Below are 18683 nucleotides of genomic sequence, written 5' to 3' on the forward strand. Positions count from 1 at the left end.
TTTTTCCGGGATGAAAAGTTATAGGCCTATGTTATGTTGTAAGTTATACTGTTGTATTTTATATACAACGTTCACAGTTTTTTTGTAGTGCATTTAGTATCAGTATTGCACCCGTGCGAAGCCCGGGTGGGTCGCTAGTTATACATAATATAAACCTTCATTTTCAATCACTCTATCTTTTAAAAAAAACTTCATGAAAATCCGTTAGATAGTTTTAAAGATATAAGTACGGACATAGGAATATAGGGACAGAGAAAGCGACTTTGTTTTATACATTGTGATGATTTCTGATTTAATTTTTCTTATAGAAAACGATATAATGTATTTTTTTTATTATTATTTAAACTATCGTATGTTATTCATACATTGATTATAAAACACGGCTACACTTGACGACCTCCGTGGCGCAGTGGTATGCGCGGTGGATTTACAAGACGGAGGTCCTGGGTTCGATCCCCGGCTGGGCCGATTGAGATTCTTAATTGGTCCAGGTCTGGCTGGTGGGAGGCTTCGGCCACATGTTAGACTGTATCATCACTTACCATCAGGTGAGATTGTAGTCAAGGGCTAACTTGTAAAAAATAAAAAAAAAAAAACACTCACATGATGCAGCGTCGCAGTTTGGATCGTGCCGCGTTGCAAAAAAAGTTACAGTTCTGAAATTCTTTTTTGTGGTATTATCCAATTTATTTATCTTTTCACGGTATTTTTATTTTTAAAATAAAAGTGTCATCGCTAAACAAAAGCATCGGAGCAGCCAAAAAACCCCGCGACGTAATCACTTTGGACGTAGTGAAAAGATTTTCATGCTTCCCCATTGACGGACCCGACATAGTTTCGACTTAAGTCTGCAAGTCATAATAGTCGAAGAGACAACCTTCAAGTCTTAGTTAACTAATTTATACATAAAAAGCAAAGATTGTCTGGTTATTTGCAACATAAATAAAATTATAAAATTTCAAAATCTATTAAAAATCTTTTATCGTTATTAGATGAAAAATTTATGCAGTTTTAGCTTTCTTACATTAAATGTGACATTTTTTAAAAAATGAACTATAAACATAAACGCACAAATAACAAAGTTATTAGTAATTTTGTTTGAACGCTCGTAGAACATATCTAACGATCATTATGTACCTACGACGTCATTAATTCGTACCATTTTGTATGAGGCGTGGTTCAGGGATCCGCGGCAGCGCCGCAAATCTGACCCTATAAATCCCTGTAGCTCCGAAAGTAATGATCGCAGATACCCTGTTACTTTTAGAAAATTGCTTTACTATTAGCATACTCTTAATTTATATATAATTTAAAAAACTGTCATCAAAATTTCAATAATAGGGAATAATGAAATTTTCAGGTAGGTGTGCAGGTTTTCTCACGATCTTTTTCTTTCACCGTTTGAGGCACGTGATATTTAATTTTTTAGAATTCACATAACTGAAAAGTTGGAGGTGTGTGCCCGGACTGGAATTCGAACCTACGCCTTCTGAATCGAAGACAAAGGCTATCATGTCACTTTTCAGCTTTCTAATAATAAAATTATTTTTAAAATCGGTTCCATGGTATTGATGTCAAATACTGCTAGATGTGTTTAATAGGTCATGAAAAATTAAAAAAGAAGAAATTTCCACATCTCAATGTCAGTTGTGGTAAACAACGAACGTTATTTAAACAAATAATACCTAAATATCGTCTACAATGTCGAGTTGTGTGTTCAGGAAGCGTAAAAGCTATATATACATAAATATATAATGGAATTATAGACAAAATTGTGCATGTGTGCGCTCAGTTTTGTAGCCTAATATTCGGATCACTTTTGCGGTGATATTGTAGGGACGTAACCGATCTATAATATAAAATTATCATTGTTTTATGGTTCAGCTGTGCAAGCGAAATCAACAAATGAACGTACAATGTATATTGGATGTGCAGCAACTAATATCAACAAACAAATATCAGTAATAATAATTCATTATTTGTATACGGAACAGGATATTTCATTTGAAGCTAATATTAATAACAATAAATATAGAGTTGATACCAGCTTCCATGATGACCACAATAATGTTATTTACTTGATTTAGCGAATGTTATTTCATTTAGTGAAATGGGGAAATTGATGAGGATTAATAATATTAATTTATATTTAGTGTATCAATTTCACGAAATTAGAATACTTAATAGATTCTACTTTATTTTTGAAGAAAACATCTTCAATTTACGTAAAATAATACGAGCCGTGATAGCCCAGTGGATAAGAGCTCTGCCTCCGATTCTCAAAACCATCGTAAGGAAATCTGCATACCTGAGAATTTCCTTTATTTTCTACGTGTGTGAAGTCTGCCAATCCGCATTGGGCCAGCGAGATAGACTATTGGCCTGACCCCTCTCATTCTGAGAGGAAACTCGTGACCAACAGTGAGCCAAATATGGATTGATAATGAATGAATGAATTGAAATGAATGACAACCCCAATTTCATTATTGAAGACCTATCCATAGATCATCATCGTGTGAGGTACACGATGATGATTGATGAAAAAAAAATTGAGTTTCAGTTTTTAGTAGGAGGACCCCATAATATTTTTTTTATTTTTGTATGATTAATGCGGTTTACGAAATACATCTTTCAATTTTAAGTATGGGGACCCCATAATATTTTTTTTATTTTTGTATGATAAATGCGGTTTACGAAATACATCTACTCACCAAATTTCATCAGTATAGCTCTTATAATTTTGGAAAAAAGTGGCTGTGACATACGGACGGACAGACAGACATGACGAATCTATAAGGGTTCCATTTTTGCCATTTGGCTACGAAACCTTAAAAACACGATTTTAATCCTTATCAATAACTTAACTAAATCCAGATTTATTTGTAATAATAATAATAATTAGTACTTAACTACAATTTGAGTACGCGTAAATTGTATGTTTTCCTGTTAACTCTTACACTATTATCCCCTCATTAAAACTTGCTTTACATGGAGCTCGAGTTTCTGTGTAAGCTGTCTTAAAAGTGTCTTATTTTATGACCTCTAATGAAACTTTAGACTCACCTAGAAAGCTTATTTACACTAAGCTTGCCACGGATACTAAAGCCCCTTTCCCTTTCAAAAATCACGGATACTCAAGATTTTCCCAGACTCTGAAGTGATTACAAAAATAAGAAACCCAATTTCGAACAAAGGTTATGATGATTCACAACATTTGTCAGGACAACATAATTAACAAATCAAACTGTAACCAAAATAAGACCCTAGAATGGCAGAGAATGACCTTGAGTGAAGTCACGCACTTGTGAACGTTGTGTGTAGGGTTTAAGGATCCTTAGATTGTTAACAAACACTCCCCTTTTCCACTCAAGTCACTTTCCCCGCCTATCCCAAGTAACCCATAAAGAATTACACAGAAATGTAAACGGCTCGAACGCCACGAGTATACTCCGACCGCACGACGAGCGCTTTATATCGCAAGTAGTCCCCGCCAACCGATCGATACCCCTCTCTAACTCCCCTAACTCCCTCTTTACGAAAACAAGTCGCGCCACCTGACATCATATCTGTCTCAGACTACTATTTCCTGCACAAGTCTTTGCTTTTTTTATTTTTTTTTTTATAATTATTATGCAGTAAATCTCTATAAGACAGAGCTCATCCGAAGTAGTACCACCACTTATTATAATCCTAACATACTGTAATTCTTTAGCTATCTGATGGTGTAATTAAATTTTCACTATGATATTGTATAATATATTATATTTCACTATGTGATAATTTCGTGGCCGATACTCCAAATTTTGTCTCTCAATTCTGTTACATTCGTTTGTTTAATTTTAAACGTCGACAAAATAATTCAAAAAGTGTCTCTTGCTCATGAACAAAGACTTCACGCAAACCATTTGAGTTAGTGTTTAGTGACTAGTGATAGTGTAGTGTTAAGTGCTACATGGAAGATCACGTGAACAAAGTGACCTGAAGACGTAATAGTTAGTGAAAGACTAAGATTAAGTTATTGGACGTTATCTTAGTATAATTATAATAGATTATAAGTTTAGGTTAAAGTTAAATCCCTAATTAGTCACATAAGTAGGCTAGATCGTAGTTTTATGAACAACCAATTTGGTACTGGCCACAGAGAAAAAAAATCCTTTGTTTAAATTGCCAGCATACTACGAAACTTTGTATAGAACATTATAGGTGCTTATAATATTACACAAAAATATTATACAAAATCAAAGTAATAATAAACGTAACAAAAGCAATACACAAATAAGCAATTTTACATCCTACTGTCGATAAAAAAAAATATTGATTTGCATGTTTCTTCCTAAAAACTCAAAATAATTCATATTCCGAAATTAATACAGAGAGCAATATGCAAATTTCACTTTCACGACATTTCAAACGTCAGGTTAATGGATTTTTAAATATGCATTTCCCTCTCAAGTTTAATAAGGATTCCTTAGCTCTGTAAAAATGCAGTCATTTACTCTTTGCTTATTAAAATCGGAATGATTTTACGTTTTTAGTAGTAAGCTTTTAATTATAGTCATCTATGAATGGCTTGTCTATGTATAAAAGTGTAATTTAAATAGTATACCATCTTGTTTTAATTTCCCATAGTATAAAACTGAGAAAAATGTAGTAAATAACATTATTTTTAATTTTACAGTTAAATTACATAATTGTACAGCGTGATTTTTAACTCAATAATATCTGTAAAATATTTTTGCATTTACTATTGAGTTTTCTCTCTCGCTACTAGGACGTTTTCTACTAAATATAAAATATTAAACTGCGTCACTGGTCCAATGGTAGATAAGCCTGTTTAGCTTTAGATCACGAGTTCCTGAATTCGAGCCCTCGGTCGGGACATGAAATATCAAATTTTTCTTTCACCCAAGAAATTCACGATCGTTACAAAACCAATAACAACTTTCTAGTAGTAATAGTCTTTGAGCTAAACCGCGGCGGACAGATAGACATAAAGGTGGATATGGCGAAACTATATAGGGTTCGTTGTGATCTACGAATCTCTAAAAACGCTATTACCCTAATTCCGGCAAGACATATTGGGGCAGCGTGGTTGGTCTAAACTTCATTTTAACTCCTCTATGGGGGTAGACTGGCAATGTAGTGGGCTATTTAAAATATTCTGTATATAATATTAAATTGTGCCTTTTTGTCAACAGATGGCGCTCTACGGGGGGAGGTAGAAGTGCGCGGGCGCGGTACGGAGCCAGCGTTACTCCACGACCTGCACTCAACGCTGCCGCCTGCCGCGCCCGAAACCCTCCACACCATCTCCATCATCCTCAAAGGCCTCGTCTTCGTCACCATCATCCTTGGAGCCTTACTGGGAAACGCCCTCGTCATCATATCAGTCCACCGACATAGGAAGCTGCGCGTCATAACCAACTACTACGTCGTCAGTCTCGCTGTCGCGGACATGCTAGTCGCTTTGTGTGCGATGACCTTTAATGCTAGTGCAGAGCTTACCGACGCTTGGCTCTTTGGGCCTTTAGTCTGTGATATCTTCAATTCCCTTGACGTATACTTCTCTAGCGCCTCAATCCTTCATCTATGCTGCATATCCGTTGATAGATATTACGCTATCGTCCGACCTTTAGAGTATCCGGTAACGATGACACATAGAACTGTTTGCTTCATGCTCGCAAATGTCTGGCTATGGCCGGCGTTTATTAGTTTTGTACCGATATTCATGGGATGGTACACTACAGAAGATCATCGGCAGTATAGAAAGAACCATCCAGATGTTTGCGTCTTCAAAGCCAATATGGTTTACGCGATAATATCTTCGAGCGTCTCATTTTGGATACCGAGTCTAGTCATGATATCAATGTACTGTAAGATATTTAGGGAAGCGGTCAGACAAAGGGAAGCTTTGACTAGAACATCATCGAATATTCTGCTCAATTCTGTCCATATAAAGCATACTTCGCACAGCGCACACCATTCTCACTACTTGCATCCTGATAGAAGGCCTTCAGACATAAGTCCGAATTACAGTACCTTCACAGAAGTAGGGCCAGAAGAGACTGAATTCGGTGGAGAAGTTGTAATGGCTCTAGGAGATATATGTCCGAGTAAAGAGGCCAGTCCAAGGAAGTCAGTAAACATAAGCTGTGATACAGCTAGCTCGGGCTATTGTTCTGGTGGATCAAACAAAAGGTCAAGTGGTCCTCCGGTTGGTTGGAGACCAAGCTGCTCATCAGCTGTAGCGACAAGAGATTTGGCGCGAGCAGCGACAGAACTAAATTCTCAAGGTAAATATTTTTGTACATGTGTAATCAGTGATAGCCATGTGGATATGACTACTGCCTCCGATTCCGGAAGACGTCGGTTCCAATCCGGTCCAAGGTATGCACCTCCAACTCTTCAGTTATATGCATTTTAAAAAAATAAATGTCACGTGTGTCAAACGGTGCAGGAAAAACATCGTGAGGAAACCTGCGTATCTAAGAATTTTATTAATTCTCTACTTGTGTGAAGTCTGCCAATCCGCATTATGCCAGCGTGGTGAACTATTAGCCTAACCACTCTCATTCTAAGACGAGTCTCGAGCTCAGCAGAGAGCCGAATATGGGTTGATAACGATGAAACAGGCAAAAAGCATAAAGGTGCCTGGGTCTTGCTTTTTACCAACGTCTATCGGCTCTTCAAACTATGTGGCCATTGCCACTTCAGCTTCGCGACTCGCTGAGCTATGAGCTGTGTCAGTGACTTTGGTTCGTCTGCGGATCTCCTTATTTCTGATTCGATCAAGCAGAAAGACTCCAAGCAAAACCCGCTCCAACGCCCGTCTCACCAAGACAAAGCTACTCACGGAAATTAACTTAATAGTAATCAATTGTATAAATGCTCTACGGATTTTTTCCTTGGGTATTATGGATAGAAGGACACAAAGGATGACTGCTTATTGCATCAACTTACTTTAGTCTGGCACTGCAAATATGTTTTAATTTAACAAAAAGTTGCCAGAATCTAGAACGTTAACACAAATGCCAGACCTTTCAAAATGAATAATAAATCCAATATGGTATCCAATAACAGGCGATTGCATAACTTGGGAAAGTATTTTAATAGAAACACGAAAAACTAAAGCAGGCCAATTTGCTGAAAAATGCGGGTCATGCTAAATATTTGCTTTTTTGCCATTGATATATACGCCATACAATTTGTTCCCCATAGGTAAAATGATAAAAGGTATCCCACTTATATTATAAAGGCGAAAGTTTGTGTTTGTATAAGTGTGTAAGTATGTGTGTTCCTCTTTTACGCTGCGGCTACTAAAGCGATTTGGCTGAAATTTGTAATGGAAATAGATTTTACTCTGGATTAACACATAACTACTTTTCATCCCGAAAAAATTCATGGTTCTTGCAGGATTTGTGAATAACTGATTTCTATGCCGACGAAATCGCGGGCGTCCGATAGTCATGAATAGGCTGATAATCATGAATAGATTGACAATCATGAAATAGACTAATAATCATGAATACGCTGACAATCATGAATAGACTGAAAATCATGAATAGTCTATTCATGAACTTTGATGATTAATGATGAATGATTCATTGAATGATGAACAGCAATTCTAACTTTCCTTTGTCTTGTCAGTCACTAAATAGAGCCTTATATAAAGACACTCGAATCATCGATCGAACTTCAATATTCAATTCCAATTTACACGAGATGTTGTTACAAAATTACTGCACGAAATGGAAAAACATTGGGGAGCGAGAGATAGGACGGAAGATAATATTACGTCGAGCGTTAAAAGGCATGAATACCCTGACATTTAAACATCAGATATCTCTCACTTTGATGTCTGTCCATTTATAGTTGACACGATTGCTATCTCTAAACATAATGATGCGCATACACAGGCAATTGAAATGGATTTAATTTAAGCAATATTATCAGCAATATTATTGAAAGTCTTCGATCAGTGCGTGTTGCCAGTAATGACCTACGGATCCGAGACTTGGTCGCTAACTATGGGTCTTAGTAGAAGGCTCAAAGTCACTCAGCGGGCGATGGAGCGAGCTATACTTGGAGTTTCTCTGCGTGATCGAATCAGGAATGAGGAGATCCGCAGACGAACCAAAGTCACCGACATAGCTCAACGAGTTGCGAAGTTGAAGTGGCAATGGGCGGGACACATAGTTCGAAAAGCCGATGGACGTTGGGGTTCCAATGTGCTGGAATGGCGACCCCACTAGCAAGCGCAGTGTTGGTCGACCCCCCACCAGGTGGACTGACGATATCAAGCGAGTCGCATGGATTCGCTGGATGCAGGTGGCTCAATGTTTGAAAGTCCCTACAAAAGGCCTATGTCCTGCAGTGGACGTCCATCGGCTGGTATGATGATGATAATGAACTTAACAATCCATGCATACAATAGCAATTAAGTTTTAAATGCCAGCTAGCTGCTCTACGAAGACAGGCAAGCAAGGAAACAAAAGTTCTGTCATACTCAATGAGCAATATAGACAACTAGCTGAGACCCTCGGCTCTACTCGCGTACATAGCTTCATAGCAATCCTTAATCATTGGGAAATCCAACATAAAAATAAATTGTCAATTTGAACAACTACTTCGTAATAATCAGTGCGTTTAACCAAAAAAACAAATTTGTTTTATAATATCAGGTATAGATAAAAAGCGATTTCAAATATTTACTAACAAACTAGCGGACGCCCACGACTTCGTCCGCGTGGAATTCAGTTTGTCACAAATCCCGCAGGAACCATAGATTTTTTCGGGATGAAAAGTAGCCTTTGTGTTAATCCAGCGTTAAATCTATTTCTATTCCAAATTTCAGCCAAATCGCTTCAGTAGCCGCAGCGTAAAAGAGGAACAAACATACTTACACACTTACACAAAAACCTTTGCCCTTATAATAACAGTGTGAAGTGTGATGTGGTTGTGTGATAAATTGCCGATATATTTTAAAATTGCCGCATATTGCTCTACACATGTAGCCCAGCAATAATTGCTCCAATAATATCCCGTGTAAGAGCACCTTTACAGTTGACACGATTGTTATCTCTATACGAAATGAATGTGGAAATGTTCTTGATTAAACTCCCGAGGGGATAATGGATTGCTGGATGATACAAAATGAAACAAAGACCTGCTACGGTTTTAATTTGAAATACAAAGCCGACATCGGAAGCCATTGAAACCGTTTCATAGGATTAAATACTTTCTGAATTTTTTACGCCCGTATAACTTTATGTGGGCGCTCATTTTTTTCCTCTGCCTTTTTGAACAGTGCTTAGTAGATAATAGGGTTCGAAGTTCGATTCCGGGGTCAGCGGAATATAATTTTTTCTTCCAAAATTTTTTAAGTTTTAAATTGAGAATTCACCAACCCCGGTGCAGAAACCGGTCTGGAGGATGCACGCAGATCAGCGTCCGTTTTCCCCACCACCTACAATATGGGCTTTCCACCATAGGCTGCGTCATCACTTACCATCAGGCGTGATTGCAGCTAAGCGCTTGCTTATAAAAAATAAAAAATAAAAAAATAAAAAACCCCCAACATTTCAGTTAAGAAAAAATATCTTGAGGAAACCTGCATACCTGAGGAATTTGTTAATTCTCTACTTGTGTGAAGTATACCAAACCGCATTTGACCAGCGTGGTGGACCCAGCCTAACCTTATTCTGAGAGGAGATTCGTGCTCAACAGTGAGCCGAATATGGGTTGTTATTAATGATCATGTTACATGAGGCCCTGTCAAGGAATTTCTCATACAGGCTTGACGGCCTCCGTAGCGCAGTGGTACATGACGGAGGTCCTAGGTTCGAACCCCGGCTATGCCTATTAAGGTTTTCTTAATTGATCCAGGTCTGGCTGGTGGGAGGCTTCGGCCGTGGCTAGTTACCACCATACCGACAAAGACGTAACGCCAAGCGATTTAGCCTTCCGGTACGATGTCGTGTAGAAACCGAAAGGGGTGTGGATTTTCATCCTCCTCCTAACAAGTTACTCCGCTTCCATCTTAGAATGCATCATCACTTACCAGGTGCGACTGTAACCAAGGGCTAAGTTGTAAAAATAATAAAAAAAACTAAAGAACCAAAGACTGTTATCTCTACAGACTTCGTTACAATTATTCCATACATTTCAAAGTTAGGATTTTGCACGAGAACTGTCAAACCGATTCCGCCCGCCCAACGAACGTGACATCTTGACTTTCCAATCGTACCTAGCCCGGGAGTTTATTATTTCCCATATTACATATAAAGTTTGTTCTAAAATGTTCTTCTTTAAAATTTCGCCATTCATCCCGTACTGCAGTTATAGTGCATTAGTCGGGATTTTGATTGAGAACGTTTTTCATGGTATATCCAATGTTTTTGTTTTATATAATAGGGCAACGGTAATATCAATAATATCTAACAATCACCTTTGTTAGATAATAATCCTGGATTGTTATGGGATAGGCGGGGAGATACTTGAGTGGAAAAGGGGAGTGTTAGATATATGTCAAAGGCGCCTTTAACCCTACACACACCGTTTACAAGTGCGTGACTTCACTCAAGGTCATTCTCTGCCACTCAGGGTTTATTGGTAACATTCTTAGTGGGAATTGTTAGACCTTAAAGACTTTAATTCAATATTTGTGTTTTGCAGACAGCCGCTTCTGATGTTAACCCCTTATACTCCGACATATATTATTTATGATATGACCTATTACCTGTGTTCTACAATTGACCCCCATTGGCTAAAAACTATGAAGTTGAAGAAATCCACCAAAGGCTTCATCTTTCATAATTTCATTTAATTCAGAAACACCTTTATATGGGCAATTTAATAATAATCCACATATTTTTTTCTTTGTATAATTTGTTCAGATGTTCAGTCAGCTAGTACAAAACAAACGCAAAAAATACGTAATGAATGCGCGTCTGCACTATCTCTTGTTAGTATTCTACTGAAAGTTAACTCTGAAAGCGTGGTGCATGCCAAATCAGCTTTAGTGCGGAGGAGGGCCTCTATCGGCATCTACTCGGAATAAATTTTGGAATAGCTAACATAATGGAGCACTTTATGCTACGTACTCGTTAGAGATAGTATGTTTTTGTTAAGTACTAAGTAGTGTTTCAGTTTTTGAGCGGTAGTAAATTAATTTTTCATTTCTCATACTCGGAAAGTAGTGTTGTTTTGATCTGAGTATTGGGTGGAAAATGCTACTTCCTTGCACAGGGAGGGAATAACTCATACAAATTACTTCCCACCTAAGGGCCGGAATGAACTTTAAAAATAGAACTGCTGTCATTAGTTGTGAAGGGTTTTATTTTTTTTTTTTTATTTGTCCCCAACTAAATTCGGGGACAGGCAAAAATCGTTGACCATACAGCCTGTTCAGACGTCAATGAAGTTCTAGAGAAAAACTTTTATGTAAAAAGTAAAGTAATTATAAAAAAAAATGCTATGCGTTTTAACATTTTTTTTATTCTTTTATAAGTTGGCCCTAGACCAAAATCTCACCTGATGGTAAGTGATGATGCAATCTGAGATGAAAGCGGGTTAGCTTGTTAGGAGGAAGGTGAAAATCCACATCGCTTTCGGTTTCTACACGACATTGTACCGGAACGCTAAATAGCTTAGCGGTACGTCTTTGTCGGTACGGTGGTAACTAGCCACGGCCGAAGCCTTCCACCAGCTAAATTTGTGACATAGGATGTCAATTTCATATACGTCAACAAGCATACGTCAAAGTTGAATTAGCATGCAGATCTTTAACTTCAACTTGGTTTAATTCAAATTAGTATAGAAATCAACAGCTTTCTTACATAACGCAACTTGACATAAAGATTTGCCAAGGTACGGCTTAACTTTTCGAGATGTGTAATGTAAAATGTAACATTACCAACTTCCAAACATAGGGCTGCTACCTTCGACCACTAATAACAGGACCTGCCTCGCTAACGCGTTTTTAAAAACTGTTGCTATAGAATCGATGTCCCACTGTTGTAATCGTTTTCGTCGTGTAAAGAGCTCCCTAAAAATGCCGGTTTATAGTTGAATGCCTAAAAAGAACGGCCAAATACTTGTAGTTTAGTAAAAGAGGAATAACGTTTCATTTGTAAGTATTTTTACCTTAATTTTATCAAATTTGTAGTAAAATCAATTTCTAAAAAGAATCGATTCTTTTGACGGAACAGCAAAATAACGATCAAGTAATCGAATATTATATGTATATATTCTGTGGATAGTCTAAGCGATGTATGGTTAGCCTGTGTAAAAATTACACGTGTGTGTATTGCGAGTCAAATTTATAGCTCTATACACAGAATATATTTAATGGTGTTAAATATTTTCGATGTGTGAATTTACCTTTTGTTGATTAATTTGGGTGCGAAACAGGTCCATAGTCTAAATATTCAAAGGCTGCTACTAAAATTTTCTTGCAAGGAAAAACCTACTTAATAATATTTTCATAGTTCGACCCAATTTCCCTTAGATTAACCAATAGATCATTGGTAGATGGGTGGACGATGGAAATTGGATGAAGCGTAGCCAAGCATTATTATTCTGATACGACATTGAGCGATATTAAGAATCGATATGGAAATTGTACTGCGTCGCTGGTTATAAATTAATAGTACAGGAGCCGAAGACAGTACTTAAGGATTTACTTGAACGTGGCAGATGAACATAAGGGAGGATTCAGTACATGTTGTTGAGTACCACCACCTTATTTATATGAACCCTGGGTATTGGTTAGGGGAACTCAAAATTCAACAACAAGAATGCTTCAACAGTACGTCAAATTACTTTTTAACTATTTGCCAACCTACGTTTAATAGCTAAAAAGTGTGCAGTTCGAAAGTCTGACTACTTGAGAGTAACCTAATGTAGTGAGAGAGTAACGAAGTTGCTAAATACAATCTTTACCTCGAGCCACGAACGTGGTTATTTTTTTTTATATTGCAGAATATAATCCTAAAATAATAAAAAAAAATCCGCAAGTCAATGTAATAATAATTATCTTTAAATTCTGCATACGCTTTTGTGCTTAGGCATAGTTTTGTGTGGCACAATCTTAACATAAAAGTTTTTTGTTTAATTCTTTTCCTAACGCTGAAGTTAAAATATTATGATTTTATTTATTTTTCATTATAGTCTTCTACCAGATCTAGTAGGTCCCTACGAGGTTCAAGTGAATCCGAATTTAGCAACATGGACTCCTATCCAGCCGTTTTATTATTAAATTTCTCTGCATCTTCAGTTATTTACTGATTGGATGGACTCTGCATAAAATGAAAAGCTTTGTAACAATATGTAATATGCTCTTGACATACGCTTTGTAAAGAGATATAAGCGAATATCTTTGTTGACCAAGCTCTACTGTCTCTCTGATGTTAAACTGCATACTATCAGAATTAAATTTCAAGCGACATACATAAAAATGCTGTCCGTTAGTCTCGCTAAACTTTACAAACGGTTGGACCAATACGAATATATTTTTATTTTGTAATTGCTCTCTGAGCAGAGCTTGGTTATAAAAGGAACAGTCGAAAATTTGAAACAATCGATTTGGTCAAAAAATTTGAGTGATACTAAATAGTGCTAAATATATTGTTTATATTTAATTGTTGTATTAATTTTGTAAAGTATTTCCAAAATAATTCTTGTTATATTTTTTTGGTTTTCTAAACAAGCACGATTAACTTCGTTAATAATTTTTATTGATTAGAGGAGGCAAATAATGTTTTTCACAATTCCCGCATAAATCATACATTTTTTGAGAATAAAATATGTTGCTCAACAATCACCTCTATCTTCTAGTAAAAGTCTCAGTAAAATCAGTTCAGTCATTCCAGAGATTAGCCCAAACAAACCGACACATGAAATTTTTAAAAAAGCTTGTTTTAGTATCATGTAAATAATAAACACTTGAGAAAATACACTTATTTGGATATCACTGGCATACACTTAATTTTTATTTATATATATTGATGATATACAAAAATATAACTATTTAATTTATTAATAGACATCCAGAGGGGTAATAGCGTCAGCGTATTGGGTAATTTGCCTATGAGTGAACAATTAGATGGTGTATATTTCTTATAATTATTTTATTTATTATTAATTCTAACTTAAAATACTGTTAATTCAAAAATTATATCATATTAAACTAATAATAAATAATCTAATGTATTTGTTATTTTTTTTTTTAATTTTGATAAAATTCGACATTAAGTGTTGTACACGAGCGGCAGCTGCTACCCACGACTGCAGTCAGCGACGTCTCGGCGGCAGCCAACGACAGTCGACTGCAGTCGTCGGTAGAGTTGCCGCTCGTATAAATGAACCCTAACTTTGGCAGGTGCCAGTCTTCGCGCGGCGGGCAAGTCGTGGCGAGCGGAGCATAAAGCGGCGCGCACACTTGGTATCATCGTCGGCGCATTCTTGTTGTGTTGGCTACCATTTTTTCTTTGGTAAATATCAACATCTTATATAAATGACATATTTTACTAAGTAGGTATGTTTTACTAAGAAACATTTGCATGCTTATATATAACAAAACGAAATCAGAAGTTTTCTTCGCAATTTCTGATTTATTATTAAAATATAATATTTTGCGTGTAAAACTTCTAAATGTAACATTACTATTATATCATTCACCGAAAGATCAATTCATACTTTCAATTTTAAAATAAATCTATATATAAACTGAAAATATTATACAGAGCGCTAGAGAATAATTGATTAATTGTGCCATTTATTGATTAATTGAAAAATCCAAGCGACAACGTCATCATCGTCCGACAGAAAATTCTCTACAACTTTTCGCTTAAAAACTGGAGGATTCTCAGGAGATGATGTCTACAATGCAAAATATCAAATAAATTATTCATTATTCATAATGATCTTCCACAGAGTAATGTTTGCAGAAGCAGACGGTATATAGATATTGAATAGAATATTCAATACATAAATTGTATTGAATATAATATAAGACGCACATTCCCTATATGATATTTTATAATAAAACATTGATAATAGTCAATGGGGATGATGACTAGGTTTGAATATATTGATTTTTATGATACATTCGGGTAAATAAGGTCAATGTTAACTAATTTATACATAAAAAGCAAAGATTAACTGGATATTTGAAAAATAAATAACATTATAAAATTTCAAAATCTACTAAAAATATTTTATCGTAATTAGATGAAAATTCATACAGTTTTAGCTTCCTTACATTAAATGTGACATTTTTTAATAAATGAACTATAAACATAAACGCACAAATAACAAAGATATTAGTAATTTTGTTTAAACGCCCATACAAATCTAACGATCATTAATTGCCTACGACGTCATAAGTTCGTACCATTTTGTATGGGGCGTTTTCAGGGATACGCGGCAGCGCCGCAAATCTGACCCTTTAAATCCCTGTAGCTCCGAAAGTAATGATCACAGACACCCTGTTACTTTTACAAAATTGCTTTACTATTAGCGTATTCTTAATTTATATACAATTTAAAAAACTGTCATCATCCCTATTATCATGCCTTATTTTTAAACGTCTGTAATATGTTCGTAGGTACGTTACAACAAACGTCTGTGGTGAACCGTGCGAGACACCAGACGTCGTAGTCGGCGTACTATTCTGGATTGGCTACTTCAACTCGGCTCTGAACCCGCTGATCTACGCGTACTTCAATCGGGACTTTCGGGACGCGTTCAAAAACACTCTAATGTGCGCGCTGCCTTGTTGCTTCAGCTGCTGGAAGGACACCGGCGCGGGGTCTTTTGTGTGATAACCTTGTTTTTAAGATTTCGAAAATGTATATTATAGATTTAATTTTGGTAAGTGATGATAAAAAATTACGTTGACTAATTGTTGTTATACTTGGAATTAAGAGTCTAGAAGCCAAATCAAAGTACGATAAAATTTAATTAAATGGAATTTAATTGATAGTCAGGGATCCCTAGAACATTATATACACCTGATTACTAAGAAGCTAATTTTTCGTGAGTAGCTTCATCTCGATGAGACGAACATCTTTTTTATTTACGAAAATTTTTGATTCTGTTAGCTATAACTGAGTTACCAGGAAATTAAAATTTCAGAGCGTCGGAACGAGATAATGTACCACGCAATTGGCATAATGCATGGTAAGTAAAAAAAATTAATAGCCTCGTTATTGATACAAGTTGGGAGGAGGGTAGAGTAACAAAAGTTAGCTACCAGAATCAAGAATTTTCGTAAGGAAAAAGTTGATCGTCTCATCGAGATGGAGCTACTAACGAAAAATAAGCTTGTTAGTAATCAGGTGTACAAAATGTTCTAGGGATCCCTGACTATGAGTCTTGGGTTTATGTACTAATGTTAAATTTCTATTGTATTGTATGTAAATTCGTTGTATAGTGGCATCAGCAATAAAAATTTGTAAATGTAATTTAAGTAGGTACCTTATGCTTACAATTATGTTACCTAACTCATAACAGTGGACTCGCAAATATCCATATTAATATTAGTACCTCTTTTCTTTATTTTTTTTAAATATGACTATAAAAAGACGCGCGATTTCACCCGCGTGGTTCCCGTTCCCGTAGGAATACAGGGACAAAATATAGCCTATAGCACGCGTGTAGTGTAAGTTCGGTTCAGTAGTTTCAGAGCCTATTGTAAAGAAACAAACAAATCTTTTCTCTTTAGAATATTAGTATAGACAAAGAGGTTAAGTTTGTGGTATTGTAGGAGGTAATCTCTGGATCTACTAAACCGATCTTGAAAATTCTTTTACCACTAGAAAGTCACGTTATTTGTTTGTATTTATGAGTATATTATCCCCGTATTCTCACGGGAACGGGTGAAACTGCGGGACGTAAGTTAGTTTATTTATAAAGAATTGTGCATTAAATGGAAATTTTTGTAAAAAACAGCAACTTTTGATATGCGGTCAGAATACCAATAACAGCCATTTCTCCTTGTTATTACGTAGTCGTTTAAATGATATTATTTCATTATTTAATATTTATTCCGTTAATACTGTACTCTGTAAATCTCATATCGAGGTCATTGATTAATCATATTGTAAACGTAAATCTACTGCAATATGGTTAATAAAATATTCATATACATATCATCGATGCTCTATAGACAAACACACCAAGCAAAAATGCATTACGGAGCTTAGATTTAATCAATTAGTACGCGATCCGGCAAAAGAAATATACTCACAGGCACAACTCAACAACAACAACAATACTCGCCTCATATTAAAGTGGGCGGATAATTGTGCCTCATCTGTTATTTATTTGGGATAAGAAAATATTTACATTGCAAATAGATTGCTTATTAAAATTGTGGACGGATAGTCATCATCATCATCATAATATCAGCCGATGGACGTCCACTGCAAGACATAGGCCTTTTGTAGGGACTTTCAAACATCACGATCCTGAGCCGTCTGCATCCAGCGAATCTCTGCGACTCGCTTGATGTCGTCAGTCCACCTGGTGGGGGATCGACCAATATTGCGCTTACTAGTGCGGGGTCGCCTTTCCAGCTCCTTGGGACCCCAACGTCCATCGGCTCTTCGAACTATGTACCCCACCCATTGCTACTTCAGCTTCGCGACACGTCGAGCTATGTAGGTGACTTTGCGGATCTCCTCATTTCTGATGCGATAGCATTGATTGCCAAATAGAAATAAATGGGTAAATTACAATTAATTAATAAATTTATTAATTCTACTTAAAAAAATCTTATACTATGGCATTTTTCTAGGCAATCTATTTGCAATGTGTCACTGTGTTACCTAACACATTTACAATATACCAGAATTATCAGTTTTGATTCACAAATAAAAACAACAACGAATTATATTCAAGTAACAAAGAGCAACATCTTTTTTCATCGTAGAAAATATTCTAAATGTTAATTATTGACATAGTTCATTGTATAGTATAATATTTAGTAGACAATTTTAAGTATATTTAAAATGAAAGCAATAAATAGGTTTGTAAATTAGACGGTTCATCTTTAAGAATAATTATAATTATTATATTATTTTTAAATAAGTTTCAAAAGTATGAATAAGGCCACCCTGAAAAATAATTGATTTTGTACTACGGATTTTGAATTTGTCAATATAATTAATGGCCAGACGCATGCACTCATTTTCTGAAGCTTAAGTTCCTTAGGCTTTTGTCAATTAAGCTTAACAAAAGCTATAAAAATTAAACTTCATTCCAGCTTTCACACTTTTATCTAAGTCTATTACTTTTTCAACAATCGCCGAAATCCAGTTTTTTGCTATTTTTAGCAAAAAGCTAATTTTTCAGTTTTTTTTTTTTTCAATTTTACAATTTTATTCTCCGGGAACGGTGATATACAGCTATAATAGCTCAGTTACAGTCGCGCCTCGTACATGGTCTCGTACCTAGCCTAGCGTGCCCGCTATGAACTGTCGCGCCGCGAGTGGTGACACAAACAACAAGCGCACTGTTTACACACTCGTCCCATACATCACCTCGCGGCTCGCCTCGCCGCTCGCGCGAGAGTGTAAACGAGGCGTAAACGCACACGTGTGTTTTTTTCAAAACGGACACGTATATTTTTTTCAAATATTTAAAAACATAAGACACCATTTTTTTTATTAACATTGATA

At 36.1% G+C, this 18683-nt stretch overlaps 1 protein-coding gene across 1 annotated transcript; it reads left to right on the plus strand.

Moving 5' to 3' along the window:
- Positions 1 to 5202: 5202 nt before the first annotated feature.
- On the plus strand, positions 5203 to 16500 carry LOC112045479 (octopamine receptor beta-3R-like). Its single transcript, XM_024081657.2, has 3 exons — positions 5203 to 6293; positions 14381 to 14492; positions 15608 to 16500. Exons 1-3 carry the CDS (start codon positions 5456 to 5458, stop codon positions 15822 to 15824), a joined length of 1167 nt encoding a protein of 388 aa, XP_023937425.2. The 5' UTR covers positions 5203 to 5455; the 3' UTR covers positions 15825 to 16500.
- The last annotated feature ends 2183 nt before the right edge of the window (positions 16501 to 18683 follow it).

The sequence above is a fragment of the Bicyclus anynana genome, chromosome 24 (genome assembly GCF_947172395.1).
Source record: "Bicyclus anynana chromosome 24, ilBicAnyn1.1, whole genome shotgun sequence".
Lineage (NCBI taxonomy): Eukaryota > Metazoa > Arthropoda > Insecta > Lepidoptera > Nymphalidae > Bicyclus > Bicyclus anynana.

Excerpts from the sequence above, each read along its gene's own strand:
- LOC112045479 (XM_024081657.2), top strand. The coding sequence starts at position 5,456 with ATGCTAGTCGCTTTGTGTGCGATGACCTTTAATGCTAGTGCAGAGCTT. Across the intron at positions 6,294-14,380 it reads GACAGAACTAAATTCTCAAG|GTGCCAGTCTTCGCGCGGCG; the intron begins GTAAATATTTTT and ends TAACTTTGGCAG. Across the intron at positions 14,493-15,607 it reads TGGCTACCATTTTTTCTTTG|GTACGTTACAACAAACGTCT; the intron begins GTAAATATCAAC and ends ATATGTTCGTAG.